At 51.6% G+C, this 21,702-nt stretch overlaps 9 protein-coding genes across 9 annotated transcripts; 6 read left to right on the top strand and 3 right to left on the bottom strand.

The window, feature by feature from the left end:
- Window positions 1–263: 263 nt before the first annotated feature.
- BDZ99DRAFT_475780 (uncharacterized protein) lies at window positions 264–695 on the top strand (the record flags this gene model as incomplete). Its single annotated transcript, XM_033722017.1, has 1 exon — window positions 264–695. The coding sequence occupies one exon, from the start codon at window positions 264–266 to the stop codon at window positions 693–695; it is 432 nt and encodes a 143-aa protein (XP_033577874.1).
- A 749-nt stretch (window positions 696–1,444) lies between these two features.
- BDZ99DRAFT_561513 (uncharacterized protein) lies at window positions 1,445–2,965 on the top strand. Its single transcript, XM_033727325.1, has one exon. The coding sequence runs from the start codon at window positions 1,562–1,564 to the stop codon at window positions 2,723–2,725; it is 1,164 nt and encodes a 387-aa protein (XP_033577873.1). The 5' UTR covers window positions 1,445–1,561; the 3' UTR covers window positions 2,726–2,965.
- A 4,055-nt stretch (window positions 2,966–7,020) lies between these two features.
- BDZ99DRAFT_462200 (uncharacterized protein) lies at window positions 7,021–7,714 on the bottom strand. The gene has a single exon (XM_033719795.1). It carries the CDS (start codon window positions 7,624–7,626, stop codon window positions 7,081–7,083), a length of 546 nt encoding a protein of 181 aa, XP_033577872.1. The 5' UTR covers window positions 7,627–7,714; the 3' UTR covers window positions 7,021–7,080.
- A 2,319-nt stretch (window positions 7,715–10,033) lies between these two features.
- Window positions 10,034–12,127, top strand: BDZ99DRAFT_290919 (WD40 repeat-like protein). The gene is made up of 2 exons (XM_033714095.1): window positions 10,034–10,067; window positions 10,120–12,127. Exons 1-2 carry the CDS (start codon window positions 10,045–10,047, stop codon window positions 11,753–11,755), a joined length of 1,659 nt encoding a protein of 552 aa, XP_033577871.1. The 5' UTR covers window positions 10,034–10,044; the 3' UTR covers window positions 11,756–12,127.
- BDZ99DRAFT_290915 (uncharacterized protein) lies at window positions 12,128–13,346 on the bottom strand. Its single transcript, XM_033714094.1, has one exon. It carries the CDS (start codon window positions 13,114–13,116, stop codon window positions 12,499–12,501), a length of 618 nt encoding a protein of 205 aa, XP_033577870.1. The 5' UTR covers window positions 13,117–13,346; the 3' UTR covers window positions 12,128–12,498.
- BDZ99DRAFT_570196 (uncharacterized protein) lies at window positions 13,246–14,494 on the top strand (the record flags this gene model as incomplete). Its single annotated transcript, XM_033727963.1, has 3 exons — window positions 13,246–13,286; window positions 13,392–14,020; window positions 14,085–14,494. Exons 2-3 carry the CDS (start codon window positions 13,576–13,578, stop codon window positions 14,492–14,494), a joined length of 855 nt encoding a protein of 284 aa, XP_033577869.1. The 5' UTR covers window positions 13,246–13,286; window positions 13,392–13,575.
- A 510-nt stretch (window positions 14,495–15,004) lies between these two features.
- Window positions 15,005–17,580, top strand: BDZ99DRAFT_508326 (thiamine pyrophosphate enzyme; the record flags this gene model as incomplete). The annotated part of the gene is made up of 4 exons (XM_033724318.1): window positions 15,005–15,184; window positions 15,425–15,469; window positions 15,535–17,011; window positions 17,073–17,580. The coding sequence occupies 4 exons, from the start codon at window positions 15,005–15,007 to the stop codon at window positions 17,357–17,359; spliced, it is 1,989 nt and encodes a 662-aa protein (XP_033577868.1). The 3' UTR covers window positions 17,360–17,580.
- A 405-nt stretch (window positions 17,581–17,985) lies between these two features.
- Window positions 17,986–19,543, top strand: BDZ99DRAFT_570194 (putative integral membrane protein; the record flags this gene model as incomplete). Its single annotated transcript, XM_033727962.1, has 6 exons — window positions 17,986–18,205; window positions 18,257–18,276; window positions 18,330–18,434; window positions 18,492–18,874; window positions 18,956–19,051; window positions 19,126–19,543. The coding sequence occupies 6 exons, from the start codon at window positions 17,986–17,988 to the stop codon at window positions 19,541–19,543; spliced, it is 1,242 nt and encodes a 413-aa protein (XP_033577867.1).
- Window positions 19,544–20,548: 1,005 nt separating this feature from the next.
- Window positions 20,549–21,034, bottom strand: BDZ99DRAFT_462196 (uncharacterized protein). The gene has a single exon (XM_033719794.1). The coding sequence runs from the start codon at window positions 20,983–20,985 to the stop codon at window positions 20,704–20,706; it is 282 nt and encodes a 93-aa protein (XP_033577866.1). The 5' UTR covers window positions 20,986–21,034; the 3' UTR covers window positions 20,549–20,703.
- Between the last annotated feature and the right edge of the window lie 668 nt (window positions 21,035–21,702).

The raw sequence follows: 21,702 nt of genomic DNA, 5'->3' as shown, positions 1-21,702 counted from the left end.
ACTATCCAAGCGCCTGCACTACTGCGCGCACCCGAACACTCAAAGAACCTTAGTGCTAGGCGATCCAACAAAGCAGTAAGCGCAAACCCATACGTCATTGGATATTTACCAACTTTCCACGGTCGCGTCTCCTGGACATTTTCAAGGTTACCCTTACTTCACGACTCCCTCTCTCAACATCACTCGTCAGCAGCACCCGCACACCATCCTCCAAACCACTATAAATCTTAGGCTCAAACCAAACCCCCTACAACTCCTTCAAAATGGACCACAATCCCGACCGAATGGACGCCCACACCCTCTCCGAAAAGAACACCAACACTGAAGACCACAAACTCTCCACCACCATCGCCGCCGTCACCGACCCCAGCTTCCCCCTCCCAACCCTCACCTCCGAGTCCAGCACGCTGCACTACATCCTCTCCTTCGGCACGCTGATCGGGCTGCTCGGCGCCGGCATCGTGGGGGCATGGCTGTTCGACCTGCCATTGATGCAGACGGCGTCGCCAGCCGTCGTGCTCTCCGTCTCCTTCGCTACGGTCCTGGGCGCGCTGTTCTTCACGGGTACCGTGTGGATCGATTGGTATGAGCTGGTGCTGGGGTATTGGTGGTTGAGCATGCCGATTGGGGCCGCGGCGGGGCTGGCGATTGTTATGAATCAGGAGGCGAGTGCGCCGATTGTGGAGACCTCGTAATGGGAGTGGGAGGAGGGGTTGTAAGAGGGGTGAGAGGATGGGAGGTGCAATGGAAGATAGGGTTGGGCGGATGTGATTGAGTTGGCATACGTCACGTGACATTATCATTGCGGAGATGTCGGGAATTGAAGAGCTATGATGCGGTGATAAACGGTTGAAATGGCAGGTTCAAGATAGATGAGGCTCACGATTAGAAGACGCGATGGAGCTATCTCCTACAAAATAAAACTTGGAAGCTCTCTCAATCAATCGATGCAGAAGGACGTCACCCCGACCAAAGCCTGCGGGCCTTCTCTCATTTCCACACCATTCCTAGCCCAGCAGTTTCATGACCACATGTGGCTACTAGCTGCGGGTCCTTCTACGTTCTATTTTCGTCAAGACTGTGCTCGTGCCATCTACACCAATCTCTCAGCACAAACCTCCTCGCATCTTCGACATTCCGTGGAATCTCTATTTTCTTCCGTGCCCCTCATACTACGCGCGTCTCGGGTCTATGGGTCTGTGAATTACGGAGACGCTTGTACACAGAAACGATGAGCGAGAGCTCGTACGGATTGCTGGCTCGCAGAAATGATGAATGACTACAAATTGGCACGAAATGGATCATATACTAAAATTTGGATTGCTAAGAGAAAATTATGGATTGCCGGAGTAGGAACGACAGGCAAAACGCGCTAGAATAGCAAGTAATACCATCAAACGCCCGCAAACCGTAGCTCTGGGAAAAAGCCGATCGAATAAATATACTTACTTTGAAAGCCTGTCGGTATTCCCTCACTTACACACATCTCTTTTCGTAAGCAGCTTTCCATCCTAACCCGAGAGTGATACGAAAGCAAAGGTTTACTCCATCTCTTGCGACCATGAGCGAGGTGCCGACATCGTCCAGAAAACGGAAACGCCGCACCAAGAAAAGCGACCGAAAACATGAAAGCAATGGTATGCTCGTAGTTGACCTGGTGGATCCTCAGAAAGATGGAAAGACGACTACGGTCGAATTGTACCGTACTCCAACCACAGAAAAGCTTCTCAAAATTGGAATATTCACACCTAAATGGACTCCTGACAACCATCTGACGCTTCCTATGTCACCGATCGCTTTCCCGGGGGTCATGAGCTGTCTCAAATACGGTAAACTGCCGAATCGGCTCTACGAAGTGGATGATCCAGCTGAGTTTGATGAGAGCGATCCGGATGCTGAATTCAAGTCCAATCTAGAGAGACTGTTCGTTGATTCCGTGCTTGTAACGATCTACAAATTTGGATATGCGTTTAAGGATACAACACTCATGCGAATTGTTGTAGATTGCTTCCTTCAACGATCCGAGCACGGGCTTGGTCCTCTCTCTCATTCTGTTTTGGAACTGCGTGGCAAAGGGTTATACAGGGGTGGTCCCCTACCAAAGCTTATGCTTCCTATGATGATTTTCGCCGGGCATAAGCTAGAATTCAAAAACTGGAAACAGTTCTCACCCAGCTTCAGCTACCTTGCGCACGTCATGGAGAGGCTCAAAGACGAGGGCGTATCTGCCTACACTGTGCCGCAGGATACAGTGGCATTACGAAACTCGATCCTGGATGGTTGGTTTTCCTGGGACGATCAAAAGGCTGATTGTCTAGCTGCTTGTATGCTCGTCTACAGCAACCGCTTCCACTATGCGGATAGCTTGGATTTTCCGCAATTCAGCGGAATTGAAGATTACCACTGGATTTTCGATGATTTCGAAATTGATACCGCACCTATCTATGATACGGACTCGGAGGAAGAACTCGGTAACAATAGAGCATCCGAAGGAAGGCCGAACAAGGACACATCATCTGATAGCATGGAGATTGATGGCATTCTTGGAAGCGATGAGGCTGCAAATGAAAGCAAAGACGTAAACCAGGCAAGTCATTGGAGAGGTGCAAAGGATATGAGGCAAGTGCTGGAGCTGAGGTTTAAAGATGCCGCAGAGCGAAGTAGCGGCGGGAAAAAGATCAGCCAAGAGACGCTAGAAGCACTTCCACCTCAGGACGAGCATTAGAGTTGCGGCCTAAGGCAACTTGAGCTGGTGTACTAGCCAAGAAGAGTCACCCCTATGTCTCTTTCCAGATCATCGTGTACCTGCAACGAGATAAATGTATTTAGAGAAGTGGTGCCGTATAGGCCTGTGAATTACGGAGATGCCGGACGCAGAAAATGAAGAGTAGGAGCCCCGTCTAGATGGATGTCTCATAGGAATAAGAACCGAGTTGAAACTAGTATAATTGTCAGTGTATGTGCTAACGCAAGCTTACTATAGCAAGGCGATCAAACGCAGATACATCTGAACATCGAATACATCGTCAAACCTTCGAAAACTGCTCTGTGTTTCCCGGTTTGTTATTTTCTCTATTATGGAGTTATGGCTAGGAAATGTACAACGTGCTATTAGATTAATAGACATAGCGTTCTGGGATACCTCCCAAAGGCCACTTAGATCTCAGCATTCCAACAAACCCGAAGGGTTGATCAAGCTTAGGTAAATGATTCCGAAAGAGGACAGCGCATGTAACTTGCATGATGCTCTATTTTCGAACAAAACAGTTTCTCTTTTGACAACCTACTCAGGTAGTGAAGACGCCCCTAGACTAATCAGGAATTTACATGCATGATGAAAAAAATTCAGCGTCCGAACCGTAACTGCGCCAATTAGGATCCGATTTAGGTAGAGACCCTAATACAAACGTCTAGCAAACTATTTTTGCTTCTCGGTGATACCATGCAGAGAGAGGTTACAGTTGAGCGCACCTTCTCCTGCCTTCTGCGCACCTAATGACCGACGTGAAGGTCTCCAGACGCCCTCTTCTAACTAGTAGAAACTGCAGCACTAAGCGCATGAAGGAAGAGTCGAACGAGAAATTTGCGATGTTATCTAGAAAGAACTAGATGTAGCAAGAGTTTGTAACTACCTTCTTGGCTTGTGAAGCGCGGCCAGTGCAGCAAGCCGTCAAATATAATACTACCACTGTCGGCATTTTTGACTTTCGGACATCGCCAAACGTTTGCTACCGAGCAGTTTATTTCCGTCAATTCACGCTCTCATCGTAGCCACCTCAATTTGGCCTGAGATAATACCATAGAAGATTCAACTCACGCTGATGTTGAGATGGGGAATACCGCAACTACTCAGGGTGGACAGCACAATAAAAGAAAGCGTAGAGAAGACGTCCCTCCGTTGAGTCAATCGAAGGCGAAACCAAGGCTGAAGAAGGATGAAGGTCAGAACAATGAAGAGAAAGAACCAAGGCAAAATAAGAAAGCGAGAAGGGGCTCAATAAGCCGCCCACATGAGCCGACGCCAATCCGGGACAATAAAATCTACGTTACATTAGTCGACCCTAGAACCCAGACATGCTCAACAACTCTTACTGCGATTGATTTCATGAATTTTCAAGAGTTCGAAAGGACTGTAGTTCTCGTAAATGCTCATATCGCGGGTCATTCAAATGAATGCAAAGGCTGTCCAACCGTGCATTGGATTTACAAATACGGGGAGAGAGCATATCGCACCTTCCTGTTTTGGCTCAAGAAGAAAACTCTTCCGAAGCGCCTGTACACTACGGGGACCGGGACTGAGGAGGCCGACAGGATTAACAAGGAGTTGATCCACGTTTGGGATAGTGCGCTGGAATACGGTTTAATGAATCTTCAGCTCAAGGTGCTGGGATGTCTCCTTCGCCGAATGGAGCGCGGGAGACCTCTATCCCATGATACCTGTGGCGAAATATTGCGACGGGCCCGCAGGAATAGGGTCGACTCATCACGGGATCCTTTGCGGGAGTTTCTTGTTCCCATGGTCTACTGGTTTCGGCGAGGAATACACTTTCGTGAATGGACCAGGATCTCAGACCGTTTCAAATACCTTAGATACAGGATGAGTAATGAGGTGTTCCAGGACAGAGACCAATGCTACGATCCAAATTATCTCACCAACACCAGAAACGACATTTCAGAGAGATGGTTCGAGTGGATAAATGGCATGACTATCGACGCGGCTGGTCTGGCCTACCACATGCATGACTACATGAATGTGATCGACCATTTGCGGGAGAAAAGGATTCTTGCTTTGAAGCTTCACGGAGTCAAAGCGAGGCTGGAGTTCAAGAAACTCACTCCTCGGGAAGATTGCGATGAAGATGACGAGGAGGAGGGGGCCATGGAGATGAACGATGGAGATCGCTACTCTCAACCTCAAGCACCTACTAGCCTGGTTGCAGAGAGGAGTAACAGGAAAGGAAAAGACCCAGCAAGGGATACCGAAAGTACGTTCCCTTTCGGACGAGCCTTGGAATTGCGGCCTAAGGCAATATGAGCTGAAGCACGATTCAAGGGGGCCCACTGCTACGCTTTTTTTCAATTTATCCTGTACGAGATATAAGAAATGGATGAGGAATTTTTGTTTTATCCTACGTGTCGAACAGATTGGCTCAATCGCGCGGTATTTGACTTGATTCAAACGTGAAGAGAAGAACATGACCCAGCCACCTGTAATCCAGCTACCATTCATTACTACTGCTAAACTTCTAACATAAATGCAACATGATCTAATTTCTTCCAGTATCGCCTCTATGACCCCACCGCAAGTCCACAAAACAAGCCATGACCCGTTCTTCCCCCCTTTCACCCACACCACCGACACCTCAAAACCCGACAGCTCCTACAACTCCTGTCCATACCATTCATATTCTCCCCGTAACCGCATCGGCAGCAGTGCCATTTGTAGTAAGGATTCGACATCTCAATTGCTGAGCCTAGGGTACCTTTGGTATTCTTAGGGCTTGTGTGGGTGTTCAAAGAGAACGATGTCCGCTCACAAGATCTGAATATGAAGAACATAGATTATAAAGAGTCATAGAATATACCTACGCTAGATACCTGTTACATAAGGCCAGCAAATCCATCGCCGTCCTTCACTCTGCTTCACTCTACGCCTTTCACTTCGCCCTATTCACTGCATGCCCTTCACTCCGCCACTGTCACAATTCCTTAACATCACTCGCTCGATCTTCCTGCATAGTGCCAGCTGTGCCCGCTATCAAGCCGGGGTAGGATCTACCACACCCCAGGCAGTGAATCCCACACATTCCTACACTGTCCACACCTCCAGTTCCGACAATTATAGCAGTAGAAATTCCATCCGCAGTATAGTCGCAGCGACAGCAGCGCCAGTTGAATTCGCGTGGAAGCGGCATCTCGACGTTGGTTTGGTAGCGAGTGTCAGACCTTTGAAGGTTGGCTTGAGGTTCGGGGCTTGGGTTTGTAGCTTTCACGATACGGAGAGATTGAGTGTGGAAAAAGAAGAGTTCAAAGATACACTTTTATATTAAATATCAAAGATCAAGGCAGGGTGAAGAGAGCAGTCTAGTCACCTAGATCCGCTGCCCGGCCCCCGTCCAGTCCGTGAAGGGAAACGCCAACGCCAGCTGAGGAATGTTAGACAAGTGCTTTTCGCATAGTTATCGCTATGCCTTCATCCTCTCGTTTCCCAAAACCAAACCCTTGAAATCAAAATCGCACCCATTATGGACGCTATCCGCGGTCTCCGAGGAGGTCCTCTTGTCGCAGGCGTGCGAAGCCGTTGGCCTAGAAGGTGCAGGTGCTACACCTCATGCTCTTGCAGCTGGCGGGGGCCATTTTTCGAATCTGATTGGTGGTGGTAGTGGTGATGGTAGTGGTATAGAGCTGGCGGTTTTGGGGTTATAGTTTTGGTTTTGAAGGCTGTCCTAGAGTGCTTTGGTGCTTTGGAGTGTTTATAGTGCTACTATTTAGATTCTAATTGCAGATGTTGATTGTGGGGGATGGGGGAGGAAGGTGAAGTGGCTATCAGCTGTTTGCACAGCGCTAACGCTCGAGAAGCATAAGCCAACTCTCGATGTGTTGGTGCGGTGGCCCCAGTAGATGGAGTACAGATAGAGCGGCGCGAATGAGGAAGAGTGCTAGAGCGGTAGGTGGGCGACACGTAGGTGTATTGGTGTCGTGTTGATGATATGTTAGAACTTGTCAGTTTTAATACGTGAGCGACAGGTACGCTTGAAAATATGTATGCGTATGAGCTTGAGGCTCCGCCAGGGCTGGAAGCTACTCTGTGAGGTGGTTGTATAGATGATGAGAGGCGCTGGGAGGTGGTGTCAGTTATACTAATAGTCTGTCTGGCTAGGGAATCGATGCTGGAAAGCGACACCAAAGTTGAAGTGTAATAGTGAAAGCTGTATCTTGGCTGTGAGGCCACAGTAAAGCTCTATTGGCGACCGCGAACCATGCGGCAAATTCAGAGCAAAATAATTTCGAACGCATAGTGCTCAAATTATCCTCTCAGGTCAGCCATCCCCTTCATCGAAGACTTAGGATTCAAACCTCCTATTCCAGTCCGTCCTCCTTAATATCGAGATTGTAGTCCGACAAGATATACACCCTAAACCCCTTCCCCTCATCTCTCTCCTTCCTCTCATTCTCCATCTTCTCCCGCATTGCCTGCAGACCCCCTTGCTCTTCGATACCTCTCCTCGCTTTTTCTTTGGACTCCTCAGCCAGTGGCGGCGGCAGCATACTCCTATCCGGCTTCCACCACTGCTCCTCCGGCACCTTCGTCCCATCCAACCCCCTGTACGCGTCCTCAGTCTTCTGATCAAATGGAAAGCGGTCGCTCATCGCCTTGATGAGGCGGGGTGGGAACGGTATTGCGTCAGTAACCTCGCGTTCGGAGGAGAGCGAGCGCATGACACCGTCATGGCCTAGGTGCCAGATGCCCAAGAGGGAGGGGCTGTGGTGGAGATTCCTGAGCTTCCTGCTGAGCTCTTTTTGGTCGGGAGGTAGGTCGGCAATCTTGATGGGGGTGGCGTTGGCCCAAGGGTTTGGAGGGGTGCTGTCGTCCTTGGGAGAGATGGGGGCCGTCTCGGAAGCCATGCTTGGAAGACAGGAATGTTTTTGATGGGCGGAACGCGCGAAATGTAAGATACAGTTGAGAAAGGTGGAACGTTCATTGACCCTCTCTTATATCGAAAAGGTTGTCAGCCTGGCCAGGGATAGTTATTCTATTAAGGCGAGGTAGAGAAACGATCCAATGATTAAGAGTTCCGATACCCCCTGCACGATTACGTTCAGGGGTCTTTGTGGTTCTTGCAATTGGTGGGATCGGGACTTGGATAAGCCTTGTCTCAGAATCGGCTAAATATCTGCGGGTAGGAGATGCGAAGTCGAATGATAAAGCTGACGGATCCGGCACGCACGCAGAAGATGACCTATCAGACCACTTTACTCCGAGCGGGGTGCTCCTAATTTAATCGGATCGATCCCACCATGCCGTTATTGACCTTTTGGAATAGGGAAGTACCGGATGTGGTTCAAACGGCGCCAGATGACGCCCTATCAGCCTGATACCTCAGACTCTTCGCGAGATGCCCGACCCTTACAGTGTTAGGTTATAAGTTTGTGCACTTCGGACATCTGCTCCAGGCATCCCGATATCCTTTTGATGTTCTACATATAATATAAAAGTCGATGCAGTGAGAATAGGGCTACCGTTGGACTGACTGAAGACATGCTAGCTAGGGTACTCCTGACAGTGGTAAGGAGTGAGCAAAAGTGAAGCCCAACTAGCGAGGTATCCGCGTACCTAAGCTTATGACCTAGCACTGTATGAAGCGAACTGTCAACCACTCGGCTACTCTAATACACAAGAGCTCAAACATAGGCTGTGTAAGTTGCGACCTCGCGGAGTTCTGTGACGCTGTGGTCCTTTAGACCTACGTCGGAATTGTGACTTCGAGTGGCTCTTCATGTTACTGACCACACTGTGCTCATCGCACTTGAATAAAGAGCTGGAGCCCGAATGATTATTCCGTGTTGCTTCCTGCGTTGGCGTTGTCGAGCCCTTTGCGCGAAGGAACCGATGCTTTATTCTTGGGCACATCATAGAAGAATCATACGGCACCAGGTCGGTACTCCTTCAAGATATCCTAGAGTGTCCGGCTGTTCGATATCGCCAATTCTCCAGCTTGTGTTGCAGTAAGTAAACGAATCGATATCATAAAAATGCGTATCGCTTCCCCCGAGTTCGCAACCAATCCCGAGGCACGCCTTGAGAGTGGGCTACCTCTGAGTTTGGTGCTCATCTTCCGCCCCTCGAAATGCACGAAATACATTTAGAAAACACTTTGTCGTTAGATAAATCAGCTCAACTTGATGGGCTGTGTGACACGGAGCGAATCCTCGGGGCTAGAGCCGTCCCACTGCCTAGGTAATTTTAGCTACCGCTGCCTACCTCAATCTCCACATAAGCCCTCACTTGCCTCGTTCAGAAAATCGGACTGCTCTAGCCTAAGTTGTGGCTGAGCAAACCTCTTAAGGTTGGAAGTTCCAGCTGCGCATCTATGCTTAGAGTTCCCGAATGAGCGTGAAGGAGTACGGAATTTCATGACATCGAGCTTGTCAGTTTGAACCTGTGTTTCGGAGACAAAAGCTATTATAAAACTGTAAAATATTTCGCAGGCTAACGACAGTATGCGCACAGGGGCTGTACAATGCCACAGCCAATCTTTCATGCGAGCTAAAACCAACTAATCCACGAAAGGAATTCTTCGCAAAACCAGGCTATTTATTACCGCAAGTCACCTGGAACAGCCTTCCCCACTGCACCGTCAAGATGCATCGCCTATTCACTGCCACAGTCCTGCGAGGGCTTTGGCCCTCTTTACGGAAGGTGCCTCGTTCTGCACGCGCTCAGCTCTAAGACCCGCCTCGTTCCTCGATTATTCGCGCTGTCGCACAGCATCCAAGACTGCCCTGGGCCATATTGCAGCCTTGAGCGTCCGTCTATCTTCACCGAGCGTGCATCGTTCACAATCACGTTCCATACAGCGCTCTCGTCCTTCCTCTCTAAATCTTCATGCATTCCCATCTACAGACAAGATCTATCCGCTCAGATCGTCCGAAATGGATCCGGTCTCGCTGTCTCTTGCCTGTATCGCCCTTTTACCCCCAATCGCACAAGCCTCCACTACCGTCGCCAGGTTTATCGTCGATGTACGCGATGCGCGCAAAGAAATGAGCGAGATCCAGGTGGAGCTGGTCTCCTTGAAATCAATTTTGGAAATCTTAGCTCAAGACACTAAAGAATGCCCAAAAAATGTATTCCCTGAATCTCTCATCGAGGAGATTAATAACATCATTGCAAACTGCGACGGCGTTGTGAAGCAAATTGAGCATTGCATTAGTCGGCACATTGACGACAAAACGTCAAAAAAAGTCAAGTGGGTGGCGTGGGGACGAGACAACATGCTGAAATATCGGTCAAGCCTAAATGCATACAAATCAGCCTTGAATATGGCTATCGAGATGCTCAACCTGTAAGTTGCCATGACAAGCCCAGTTTCAACGCCGAACCTAATCTTTAGCCAGATCAATTAATAGGAGCATCAAGTCCGATACACAAGACATTCTGAATGACACTTCGGAACTCAAGGACGACACAGCACAGATTCTTCAAGAAATTGCAAAGCTACAAGCCAAGCTTCCAGAGCATGGCCAAACTGGCGACCAATATGTCATGCATAGGTATCTTGACAGCCTCACGACTTATGCAGAGAGCTCATTTGGTCAACTGTCCATCCAAGGTCTTGAGGAAGAATCCCGCAAACCTACACCCATTGAAGAGAGATTAGCTTCCGACGGCATCATTTCCTTGTATCCTTCCAGCTCGTCTGCTACAGCGCAGGGCAGTTACCCTTCAGCATCCGCATCGGTCTCAGCGCCGCCACTAGAAGCTCAAGCGAGTGACCTACCGCTTTCACGTCTACCGTCTTCGCCGCATTCTTTCTTTCCCCCCGAGGACCCGGATCTTGACCCTCCTTTCGCCGTATCCGATCTGTCATGGTGCAAGAACAGCGCATTACCTTTCTCCTTCCCACACCCACAACATGCTACGGAAGGTCACACTGACTTAGTTTACACCATATGCCAGACCAGCAATTTCGTAATCAGCGGGAGTAGAGACCGATCGATTCGCGTATGGAACGCCAAGAAAAGACGTTTAGAGTACCCGCCTTTGCTCGGGCACGAGTCATCCGTCTTCTGCGTAACTGCGGACGAAACGCAAGACCTTATCGTCAGCTGCGGCGGCGACCGCAGCATTATGACGTGGCAGCTATCTACGGGCGCGCTGAAGAGCAGAATTCCGCAAGCTCATGGCGACAGCGTCCTCAACATCAAGTTGAACGAGTGGTATCTTGTTTCAAGCTCGAAAGACTGCACTGCGAAGGTCTGGGATCGGAAGCTGTTAGTGCTTCCCAACAATCGGAGAGTCAGCGAGCCGTTCCCGCAGAGTGTCCTTCGAGGCCATGCAGCACCGATCAACGCAGTCGTTCTCACCGACGCAGAAGCCGTCACAGCTTGTGGAGATCGCCAAATCAGAGTCTTCGACCTCGACAGCGGGACATGCTTACGACGGATGTCCTCGCATGAAAAGACCATCACGACCCTTGTACTCTCCGCCGACGGTCGATACATCATATCAGCTGGTGGCGACTCAGACATCGTCATCCATTCCAAGGAGTCTGGGAACGAAGTTACGAGGTTGCAAGGCCATGGCGATCTCATCCGCGCGCTCATCACAATACCTGAAGCCAATCTCATCGTTTCAGGCTCTTACGACGAGACAGTAGCAATATGGGCCTTCAACGAAGACGGAGTGTGGAAGAAAGAGCGGAGTCTAGACGTCAAAGAAACGCAGAGGAGGAGTCTAGCACTCGACTTGCGGAAGCGCAGCTCGGACTTCACAGAGGAAATCCGGAAAGCGGTCGAGACCGGAGCGGACGCGGACGTGGAAGCCCGTTCTAGTGGGAAAGTCTTTTGTCTGCTGTCAAGAGGAAAGCAGATTCTGTGTGGTGCGGGATCCACTATCGTTGGTTGGGACTTTGGTGATGATCCAGAAGTAGAAGAAGACTTTGATACCCGGGTTCAATCAGCGGCAGAAGCGCCGAAGAAGCAGAAGGGGAAGCGGCGGCAATTCTTCACCTCTCTCAAAAGGGGGTTTTGAGGCATGAAGACTTTCTATTCAACTTCGAAAGGTCATCTTGGGTGGTTGAGAGCCATGATCCACGTGCTTGTGAGCTTCACACGAGGCTAAACATCGTGCATAGGACGGTTTAGGGCTTGGTGATTCTCGGACTGGCTTGTAGAGCTTCCGTCTGGTTGGGCATCACTGCACCACCACGAAGACGCGGACCTCCATCAACGGCTGCCAGCACACTTTAACGCCACAGCAGACGTCACATCTGCAAGCCGTTATTGAGGGCCTCCACACCTCTTCAGGGGACGCGTGGATGCCGCCAGCGACGATTGGCGCATTCAGGTGGGGTCCCTGTTATCACGAACCGAGAGCAGCGGGACGGTCGTGTCTGCATGCTGTGAAACCTTTAGCTGTCGACAACAAAAAATAAAGCGCGCCGGAAGAAGGCAGGGAAGGCTACAGCTGCCTCCATGGATGTTGTTTGCCTTTTTCCCACGGTGCCCGCCCGAGCCATTGGATTAGGTTTGTGATCTGCGCGCTCTTTTCCCAATGAGGATGTGATTGCATTTCGTGTGCTACAGGAGGCGTGCAGAGAGTTCAGCCTTGCGTCAATACCAAGGCTTAGCTGGCACGGCGAGCCGAGCAACGAAACTGAAATCGAAAAGAACAACAAAAGACTATCTAATCCAGTGTGATCCGAGATCAAACCCCGGAAAGACCTTCGTCGACCACCTCGCATTCGCTCCAGCCGTCGTAGAGAAGACCAACCACTACGGATTCCACGGCAAGCTCTCCTGGCCCTCCGGCTGCGCCCACTGAAACCCATCTGGCGTTTCCACGACCCTCCCTTTCAACCAGTCCTGCACGCGGTCCCAGTCTACACACTTGTGCATCGCATTCGAATTCGGCGTCGGGTTCTGGTGATCGAGGACCCAATCATACGTCACGAGCGTGGTATCAAAGCTACACATGAGGCTCTGCCTTATGTAATCGACGCAGTGCTCATAGTGGCGCTCGTACATCTCCGGGATATCCTTGATCTTCTGCTGCACTTCCTCGAAGTGCGATTGGTGGTGGTCTTGCCAGAGGTAGTGCAGGCAGTGCAGCTGGTGCGTCCCCACGGCGACTGCAACGTAATCGCCGCCTGCGGCGTCGGGGAAACGGGCGGCCGTGGTGGTGTTGTGGCCGACGGCGAGGATGTCGGAGGCTGGGACGCCAATCATGCCGTAGCGCATGACGGAGTGCCAGGCTTCGGCGGTTTGGGGGCTGGGTGGGCCTTTGAAGGGGGAGGGGTGCCAGAGGGAGCCGTGGAAGCGCGTTTCAATGTAGGGGATTGAGCCGACGCCTTCGTTGATGGGGGCTTTCGAGAGAATATCAATGAGTTGCATGCATGCTTCATGGCGAAAGAGCTCTTACAGTAGTAATTATGTAGGTTCCAGCAGTAGGCCCAAGAGGCGTGGTCGTGGTGTTTTAGGATCGAGAGCAGGACTAGTATCAATCCGACACTCACCACGTGAGCAACCCAGTGAAGCCTTGCATGTTTCTTCTGCGGTCTGGGGTAGGTGTAGCCTTGGTCAAGTTCTATCCCAAGGTCGGGAGAAGCTTTGTTCGCTAAAGGAATGTAGATTGGTTTCGAGAACATTATGCTGATTGTCGATGTCAGAAAACAAGAAGGCGTTGCTTGAGATCAAAAGAGCCCTGAGCCCAACTCGGAGCACTTGGAGTAAATGAGGGGAATTAGAAAGCACCAACGACAACCCGTCTGAGTTCAGTGGCTCAAACGCTATGATAAGGCGAGTATCCAGCATGCGTTTGCAAACAGGTATGTCCTTTCCTTGTCCGGCGATATGTCTGCATCTCCCAAGCTGCGTGATAAATCAACGTCACCAATCTTCGCCATGTCAGCTCGTATCATGTGCTCCAGGAAACCTACTCTCCCGTCTGGGCCAATGGAGGATGTGCCCGCAGTTTTCTGGCTGCCCAAGGGCTGCCACTACTGCATCTCCACGACGCAGATGGATAGAAGCAGTATACCGACAGAACCTGTTGCATTGTCGATCGGTGTGCCGCCCACGGCAGGACGGATACAAAGAGGCAGTCATGAAACGAGCGCTTGTCTCCTCAGGCATCTCTTTGAACTTGACCTCGACTCAACTGCCTCAACCACTACCTTTCAGACGAGACACCAAATAATCTCATCCGGCCAATCAGAAAACAACATCATGAAGGTCCTAGCTCTTATTCCGGCATTTCTCGCCCTCGCAAGTGCTGCCCCCGTGGCTCAGCCTGACAGTAAGCCACTGTCTTCTTGTTATCAGAGGGGGCATGCGCCTCTGACTTCACATCTATCTTCAAGGAAGACACATCGCACCCTGGCACCCACCAGGCGACGATCGCGCAGCAGACTCATCCTATGCTGTAAAGAAGCGTGTTAACTTCGAGGCAGACGCTATGCTGGCCGAGCGCGCCCACTTCGAGGCTGACGCGATGCTGGCCGTGGCCAGAGCGCCAGAGTCCTCTTACGCTGAGAAAAAGAAGAAGCGTGCCAACTTTGAAGCCGACGCGATGCTGGCCGTGGCCAGAGCGCCAGAGTCCTCTTACGCTGAGAAGGAGAAGCGCTCCAACTTTGAAGCCGACGCGATGCTGGCTGTTGCCAGGGACGCAGAGTCGTCCTATGCTGCAAAGAAGCGTGGCAATTTCGAGGCGGACGCTATGCTCGCCGTGGCGCGAGAGGAGAAGTCTTCCTACGCTCCCGACCCGGCGTGAAGATGAGGCTCTGCTTCGGGGTCACATGGACTGGGGGCGAGTTTCTGAATTCGAGAGGGGGGCAAATGCCGCGTGGGGTCAGAGAAGCATGAGTGAGATTGGTTCTTGGCGAAATACAAACTCTAGGCATGATACGTCGTTCTCTTGCAGGAGGTGACTCGTATAAATGTGCCGGTGAGACGAATCGAGTAAGATGCTCAATCACGCTGCAGACGGCGGGCAAGGCAGCAGCAAGATCAGGGGTGGACGGTGTAGATGTGAGGTTGGCGGTTGGGGGTGGGGGGTCCATCTCCCCGCATGTGCCGTGTCTGGGGCTGCCGATCCCGTGTATTTCAGTCGGGTGCACAGAGCCCTGTGTCGTATACCCCTGAAGGCTTCCCGAGAACTGTCCACATGCCTCCACCACGCTCGCCAAGGAAGACACCAGTGGCCCGTCCCGAGCTCACCTGCAGTGTTAGCCTGCCCCACCCATCGTAATCCGCAGCTCACCGATCGCACATCCGCTTTGCAATGTCTGTACACAGTTCTCTCGTCGACAACGTACCTTTGCATCCTAAATCATCATACCAAAATGCGTACGGTGCTCCGTGGGACGCAAATATGCCAAGCTTCTCCATCTTCGTACAGCCTCCCGGTGGGGTCCTTTGCGCGAAGTATAAGAGTGCCCTCGGCCCAAACAACAAGGCTGAGGTGCGTGTCGACGATAGCCAGCATACCTTCACATCAATACCCTCCCAGCCTTCTCATTGAAGCCACTCTTCCATCTGCGCAAACCACACCACTGGCGACCGCATTGAGGCCGGCAGCAACACGCATCCCTTCATATCAGTATCATCCCGATTTCCCTCTCGGCCTTATGCCTCATCCATCTCCGCCGAAGACGTCGTAAGCAACATCTTTTCCCATCTTCCAACAATTTTACTCATCAAGACTAGTTATACCACGGCGTATGCGCTCTTTGAGGCATTGTGGGAGGTACGCCTAACCTGACCATCGAATTGATTGACTTGGCCCTGAAAGTGTCACTAAGCTAGCAATAGGCTGGCATCACCGCATGTTTCGTCAATGTCGGCTCAGATCACCCGTCCATCATTGAAGCCATCATCAAAGGCAAGAGAGAGCGGCCAGATCGATGGCCTCGATTCATAACATGTCCCTCCGAAATAACGGCCATATCCATGGCGGACGGCTATTCTAGGGTCTCTGGCCGACCACAAGCTGTCATTGTACACGTCGACGTCGGTACGCAAGCGCTTGGCCAAGGCCTTCATAACGCGAGTGTTGGACGTGCGCCTGTCTTCATCTTCGCGGGACTGTGTCCTTACACCGAGGCTGGCGAGATGACCGGATCTCGAACCGAATACATGCACTGGCTACAAGAAGCACCAGATCAGAAAGCCATCGTTCGTCAATACTGCAGATACACTGGGGAGATTCGAAGCGGGCTCAACGCCAAGCAGACCATCTCTCGTGCCCTACAGTTTGCAAGTAGTGCGCCGAAAGGCCCTGTATATCTGGCTAGCGCACGAGAGACTCTGGCCGAAGAGATTGAGCCATACTCGCTCGATCAGCAGCAATGGCAGCCAATAGGCCCAAGTGCTTTACCAGCTGAGGCTGTGAATGAGGTTGCTGAAGCATTGGTGAGATCTGAAAGACCTCTCGTCATCACAGGATATTCGGGACGAGACCGTCGCTGCCCCGAGCTGCTTGTCGCATTGGCTGAGCTTGTGCCTGGCTTACGCGTCCACGACACCGGTGGAAGTGACCTATGCTTCCCTTTCTCACACCCGGCTTCACAAGGTTTTCGCCTTAGCACCGACGATTGCACTCGAGATGCTGACATGATTCTGCTGCTCGATTGCGATGTACCCTGGATCCCTTCGAAGAACCCACCGCCTAAGGAAACTCGAATCTATCACGTCGATATCGACCCTTTGAACCAGCGAATCCCAGTTTCTTTCTTTCCCGCACATGGTCGCTGGACAGCTGACTGCTACACAGCCTTGGAACAGCTTGTCACCCATATTTCGACGTCTCCTCTCCTCGAGATTGTACAGGGAGCGTCATACCAAAATCGTAAGAAAGCTCTGGTGGAAGTACACGAAGAGCGACTCCGTAATATCGCTACTCGTTGTCGATTGGGCGATGATGAGTCGCTAGATGCCAGCAATATCGGTTACCTTCTTAAACACATCCTTCCGGAGTCAACTGTGTTCGTCATAGAGGCAGTAACTTGCGCTCAGCTCCTCTCCGACCAATTGCAGCTTGACCGGCCTGGTAGCTGGATCAACTGCGGCGCAACCGGGATTGGGTGGAGCAATGGCGCGGCCTTAGGCGTCAAAATGGCATTGGACGACACGCTTTCCAATAACCCCGGGAAGGAAACATCCCCCCCACCAGGTCTTGTTTGTCAAGTCGTGGGCGATGGAAGCTTCATGTGTGCAGCGCCTTCAAGTGCGTTGTGGGTTGCCCGCAAGTATAATATCCCGATCCTCACAGTGGTGCTCAACAACGGCGGTAAGTCTTGTACTTGTACTAAAACTACGAGAAGCAGATCAAAATCTGATAAAATAACCAGGCTTTAAAGCTCCTCGAAACTCCACCGAGCTGGTGTACCCCAATGGTATGAATAAAAAGGCTACTGATGACGAGATGAATATATCCTTTCGGCCATCTCCGAATTATGCAGCTCTTGCAGAAGCGGCTTCAGGGAGCATTTCAAAGGCCATTGAGAAGGACGCTGATCAATGGATGAGTGGAGTCCAAGTAGACTCCGTGAGCACGCTGAAGACAGAACTCAGCAGGGCCTCAAACCGGATTCAGGCAATGGGGAAGGGCATGTTCATCGAGGCGCTGATACCGTGAGACTTAGCTGGGCGTCATCCAGCGGGCCATTCCTCCCGCTCCCTGACGTGTCCCTCTCACTAGAGGTTTTAGAAGGGCAAATAAAAACGAGTGACCGAGAAAAGTTACCAGGTACATAATGATTCTGCAATGATAACGTTCGGGGCCTTGACTGGAGCGCCACAGAACTGGAGGACATCCAGCTGCCCCACGTCTTGTCCTCGTTTCCAGCTGTGCAGCGTAACGCAATATTCGTCACCATGCATCTTCGCTTCGCGTTGCTCCAGGGTAGCTAATCACATCGTTCCTTGCTGCTCCGCCTCACGATCTGCATCTCTCTGCCTCCAGCGGCGGGATTTATTTCGACTGCATGGCAACGCCCGCGCGGGAGTTTCTCACCTTCTTCATATGTCTTCGTGGGCTTGCTGACACATTGCTGTTGCTCATTCAGAGCTGTAAGGCTGTGCTGCTCGGCTCATTAGGCAAACTTCGTCTAGAACGGTTCCGTCGAACACGAGTTATCCACCGTCCTCAGCCTCCCCAGCCCAGCCACAATGAGGTTGAAGTATAGATAACCGCACCGTCGGGTGCGACCAGCCTTCTCTGTACTGCACGCAGAGAAGACCCAGATCAATCTAGCTTCCATCATGCCACCAGCGCTGGCTACCATTTCAGCCTCCCCTACCCCAACCTTCATACCTGCACTCAGGCCTCCACCAGGTGTCACGTCGAACCCTGAGCATCCGGCTTCTTTGGCTCACTATAGTCATTTGACTACGGCGATCTGCGTGCCAATCATCACGATCTTCTTTTTGCTTCGGACTTATGTTCGCATTTTTGTCAAGCGGGTTTGGATCTTTGAGGACGGTATGGATGCGTCTACATAGTGTCTGAGATCATGGCTGACCTTTCGAGCAGTGTTGACAACAGCAGCATGGGTAACCCCCACCATTATCTCTAAGCTCCGCCACCTATAGCTAACCTTCTCTAGGCCGGCACAATTGCATATTTTGGCATCTTGGAAGCTACGATGACGCATCACGGTGGAGAACATGGTTGGGATATCACTTCCGGCGAAGCTCATTCGGCCGCCTACGTACGTTATGCGGTATCTCCACTTTCATTGAAAGCATGCGTCTGATTTCTAGCCCAGTGGTTCAACGTTGCAGCCATAGAGTACGGCGTGATGATATGCGTAGTCAAGCTCGCAGTGCTCTGGCTATACCGGCGCGTCTTCTCGCCGAAGCGATGGAGCCCCTTCGACATCGCCATCACTGTCCTAATCGTGATACTTATCGGCTTCTACGGGATTACTACCTTCGTCAAGATTTTCGAGTGCAATCCGCGCGCTAAGATTGCTGATGCTTCCATCCCGGGCCACTGCGTCGATCTGGCAGCGGTGCTGAAGACGAGCGGCTCCTTCAACTTCATCACGGATTTCCTCATCCTCTTTCTTCCCGTGCACGCGGTCTGGAAGCTAGAGATGGGCAGGCGGAAGAAGGCGCTTGTGGTCTTCGTGTTCACTTTCGGGCTATGGTACGTATGAAGCACACTGTCACACGAGAGAGTCAAACGAAGCACGAACATCCACTGACCAGCCCTATATGGGCACAACAGTGCCCCAATCTTCGCCACCATCGGCTTCGTCGTGCGCCTCCACAACAGCGCAAACCCAGACACGTCGTGGCGACAACCCGAGATTCTCCTTTGGGGGTAAGCAACCAACCAAACAACCAACCCTGCCGTCCTTCTCCTCACTCATCTAATGCACACTAAACATCTCCCAGCGCGGCTGAGCTCTCCAGCGGCAACCTCTGCGTCTGCTTCCCCGAACTCGGCCCGCTCCTCCCCCGCATCCTACGCCTGTTCCCACACCGCCGCCGCGTGCAGCCAAGTGCCCAAGGGAAGGCTACCTCGCGTCCAGGCGCACGCATCCCGATGCTGCTGAAGCGCGCACGGCCCGGCGGGCGTCGCGCGCGAAATGTCATGGACTCCGGGATCGGGCTCAGCGCGCCGAACGGCGGCGGGAAGTCGTTCCGCGAGCAGTTCTTGCCCAGGGGCTGGATGGACTCAGGGCTTGGGTCGCATAATGCGGGGACGGTGGCGGCGGCGGGAGAGGGGGTCGAGGGGGAGACGAAGGCCGGGGGAGGAGGGGTGGTGGAGAAGGGGTCGAAGAGTGAGGGGAGCGATTTGGAGGCGCCGTGAGAGTTTCATAAGGAGGAGTTTGCGTGTTCATATCAACCCTACTTTCATGGGATGTGGACGGAAGGGCGTGTGGCGTTGTATGTATTTAGCTATTCGCAGATGGATCGGAGATTTGATAGAGAATGATTCAGGCGCTTTTAGAATATTTATGATGTTTGGCGGGCCTGTGGCCTTTCTTCTGTATATACCCTTCTGGGGATGCTGCAATGGTACGTACCTTTGGAATAATTATCGACGCAATGTCGGACGCGGCTTTGCGAAGTCTTAGTAGCGCGCTTCCCCCAAGATGCTCATTCGCTTCCTTACTCTATTGTATATAGGTCGTGTTTATTATAGTTCGCTGTCACGTGAGCTCCACGTGACTAGTAGTCACGGTCTGAAGAAGGGAAAAGACCCCGAGTGGGAGCTCAAGCATACCAAGAGAAGGCTTTATATTCCACCAGATTATACTCTTGCCGGGGCAGTACCAGTGTAGCTATGCTTATGTCGCTTCAAAAGCCCGAGAAGAGCTTTCGGGGACTCTTGCCAGTTCACCTCAATATCGCTCCTGGAGAGTTGTAAGAGGGAGACCTGGGGGGTCAGGTTCCCATTCGCCCAAGGGTAACGTATGGTAATTTGATTGTGGCGGCTCATCATGAGCTTCAGGCACCGTTTCCCTGGATGCTATGCTGTACGACAATGCAGCAGCGGATTTTCCGATGAGTTGTTTGACCTCTTGGAGAACAGGATCATTCCAGGATTGGACCTTCGACAAGCTTTGCTTAGAACGAGAGGTAGGCTCCAGCAGTATTGGTGGTGTGTAAAGTAGTCAAGATACTTAGGTCGTGATTGATTGTCGTTAAGTTCAGTGTGGAAATGGATAACAAAGGACTGAGAACGAAGGAGCAAAAGCAGATAGGAAGTCCTCCAGACTACGTATCCTTCCTTCCGTCGTACAATCTGGTTGCTGATCCCGCTGCTTTGCTCATGCTAAGACAGGTTAGTGAGATCGCCCACGTGACCTTTACTACAAGCAACTGAATGTTCTTCTATTTCCTACCAAAGAGAACGAGCTAACAGTCAACACTAGCCGCAGAGCATCATTTGTCCCGCTGCTGACATTCCCAATTGCATGGCTCTGCCTCCACATCTTTTGCATTGGTGAGGCATATCCGTTAAAGCTAAAGTTCTGGAGAGGTTGGTGGAAGTGGCACCCGTGGATGAGCAGGAAACATCTTCTCCCTGTGTTCTGCTTCCCATGCATCGGTACTCTTCTTAATCTCCTCCATGTCAGGGTCGCTGTCCGAATCCCACCTGACGAGCGTGAAAAGGGGGGCGAATCGCTGATCCTTTGGGTCATAGACGGTCGGTTGCGGATTGACATCGTGCTGGTAACGCCTCGGCGCTGCCCTTGGGGAAACGTTCCCACGGTCAACTGGGATCCTCGGGGTCCGACGAGTCATGATATCGGCGTGAACGGCTGGATCGAATCGTGTCAATTTTGTGTATGCCTCCGCGATCTTGAAGTGGCTTTGCAAGGATAGGTTGCCAGACTTGCGACAGAGTAGCTTTGACCCTTTAATAACGAGCACCGATGTGAGATCCGCAATTGTGTTAGGCAATGGTGTCCAGTCCCGTGTACTCCAGTCCGTGATATAGAGATTGCGCCTGTCCTTGGTGTCGAGATCTTGTTCGTGACGCTCGAAGTAGCTCGGGCCATCTTCGTTGTCGTAGGCCACCTCACTGCTTTGGACTTTAATTCCCATGAGGTAAGCCTGCTCATCTGGACCATAGCAGGTCTTGCCAAGCCCACCGCTACTTTCGAGACCAATGACGGCTATGGCGATGGTCTCATATCGGTCGCTAATTTCTTCGACTGCGGTGGAAACTACGAGGTATAGCCGGTTGCTCACATGGTAGTAGTGAAGGCTCTTGAGGGCAGCCCAGAAGACTTGTCCCGTTCGCAAGTCTTCTAATGCCGTCCATTCATGAGGGTATGTGAGTGATCTCAGATCGCTTTCTCCACCGAGCTGACTGTTGGCAATAGCGTACATGAGTGACTGGCCGTCTAGATGCGATATGGCATAATGAACGCAAGCTGGAATTCAAAACGTACCTGCTAGGCTGACTGCTCGAAGCATTGCCACTCCTCCAAGTCGCCATGGCTAAGTGCGAGCAAT

Source organism: Mytilinidion resinicola (assembly GCF_010093595.1).
Source record: "Mytilinidion resinicola strain CBS 304.34 unplaced genomic scaffold BDZ99scaffold_8, whole genome shotgun sequence".
NCBI classification, from domain to species: Eukaryota; Fungi; Ascomycota; class Dothideomycetes; order Mytilinidiales; family Mytilinidiaceae; genus Mytilinidion; species Mytilinidion resinicola.
Note: the sequence above shows the minus strand (reverse complement) of the source record. Positions and strands in the feature narration are given on the sequence as shown.

Excerpts from the sequence above, each read along its gene's own strand:
- BDZ99DRAFT_462200 (XM_033719795.1), bottom strand. The coding sequence starts at position 7,626 with ATGGCTTCCGAGACGGCCCCCATCTCTCCCAAGGACGACAGCACCCCT.
- BDZ99DRAFT_462196 (XM_033719794.1), bottom strand. The coding sequence starts at position 20,985 with ATGACTCGTCGGACCCCGAGGATCCCAGTTGACCGTGGGAACGTTTCC.
- BDZ99DRAFT_290915 (XM_033714094.1), bottom strand. The coding sequence starts at position 13,116 with ATGCAACTCATTGATATTCTCTCGAAAGCCCCCATCAACGAAGGCGTC.
- BDZ99DRAFT_561513 (XM_033727325.1), top strand. The coding sequence starts at position 1,562 with ATGAGCGAGGTGCCGACATCGTCCAGAAAACGGAAACGCCGCACCAAG.
- BDZ99DRAFT_290919 (XM_033714095.1), top strand. The coding sequence starts at position 10,045 with ATGGCTATCGAGATGCTCAACCT. Across the intron at positions 10,068-10,119 it reads GCTATCGAGATGCTCAACCT|ATCAATTAATAGGAGCATCA; the intron begins GTAAGTTGCCAT and ends ATCTTTAGCCAG.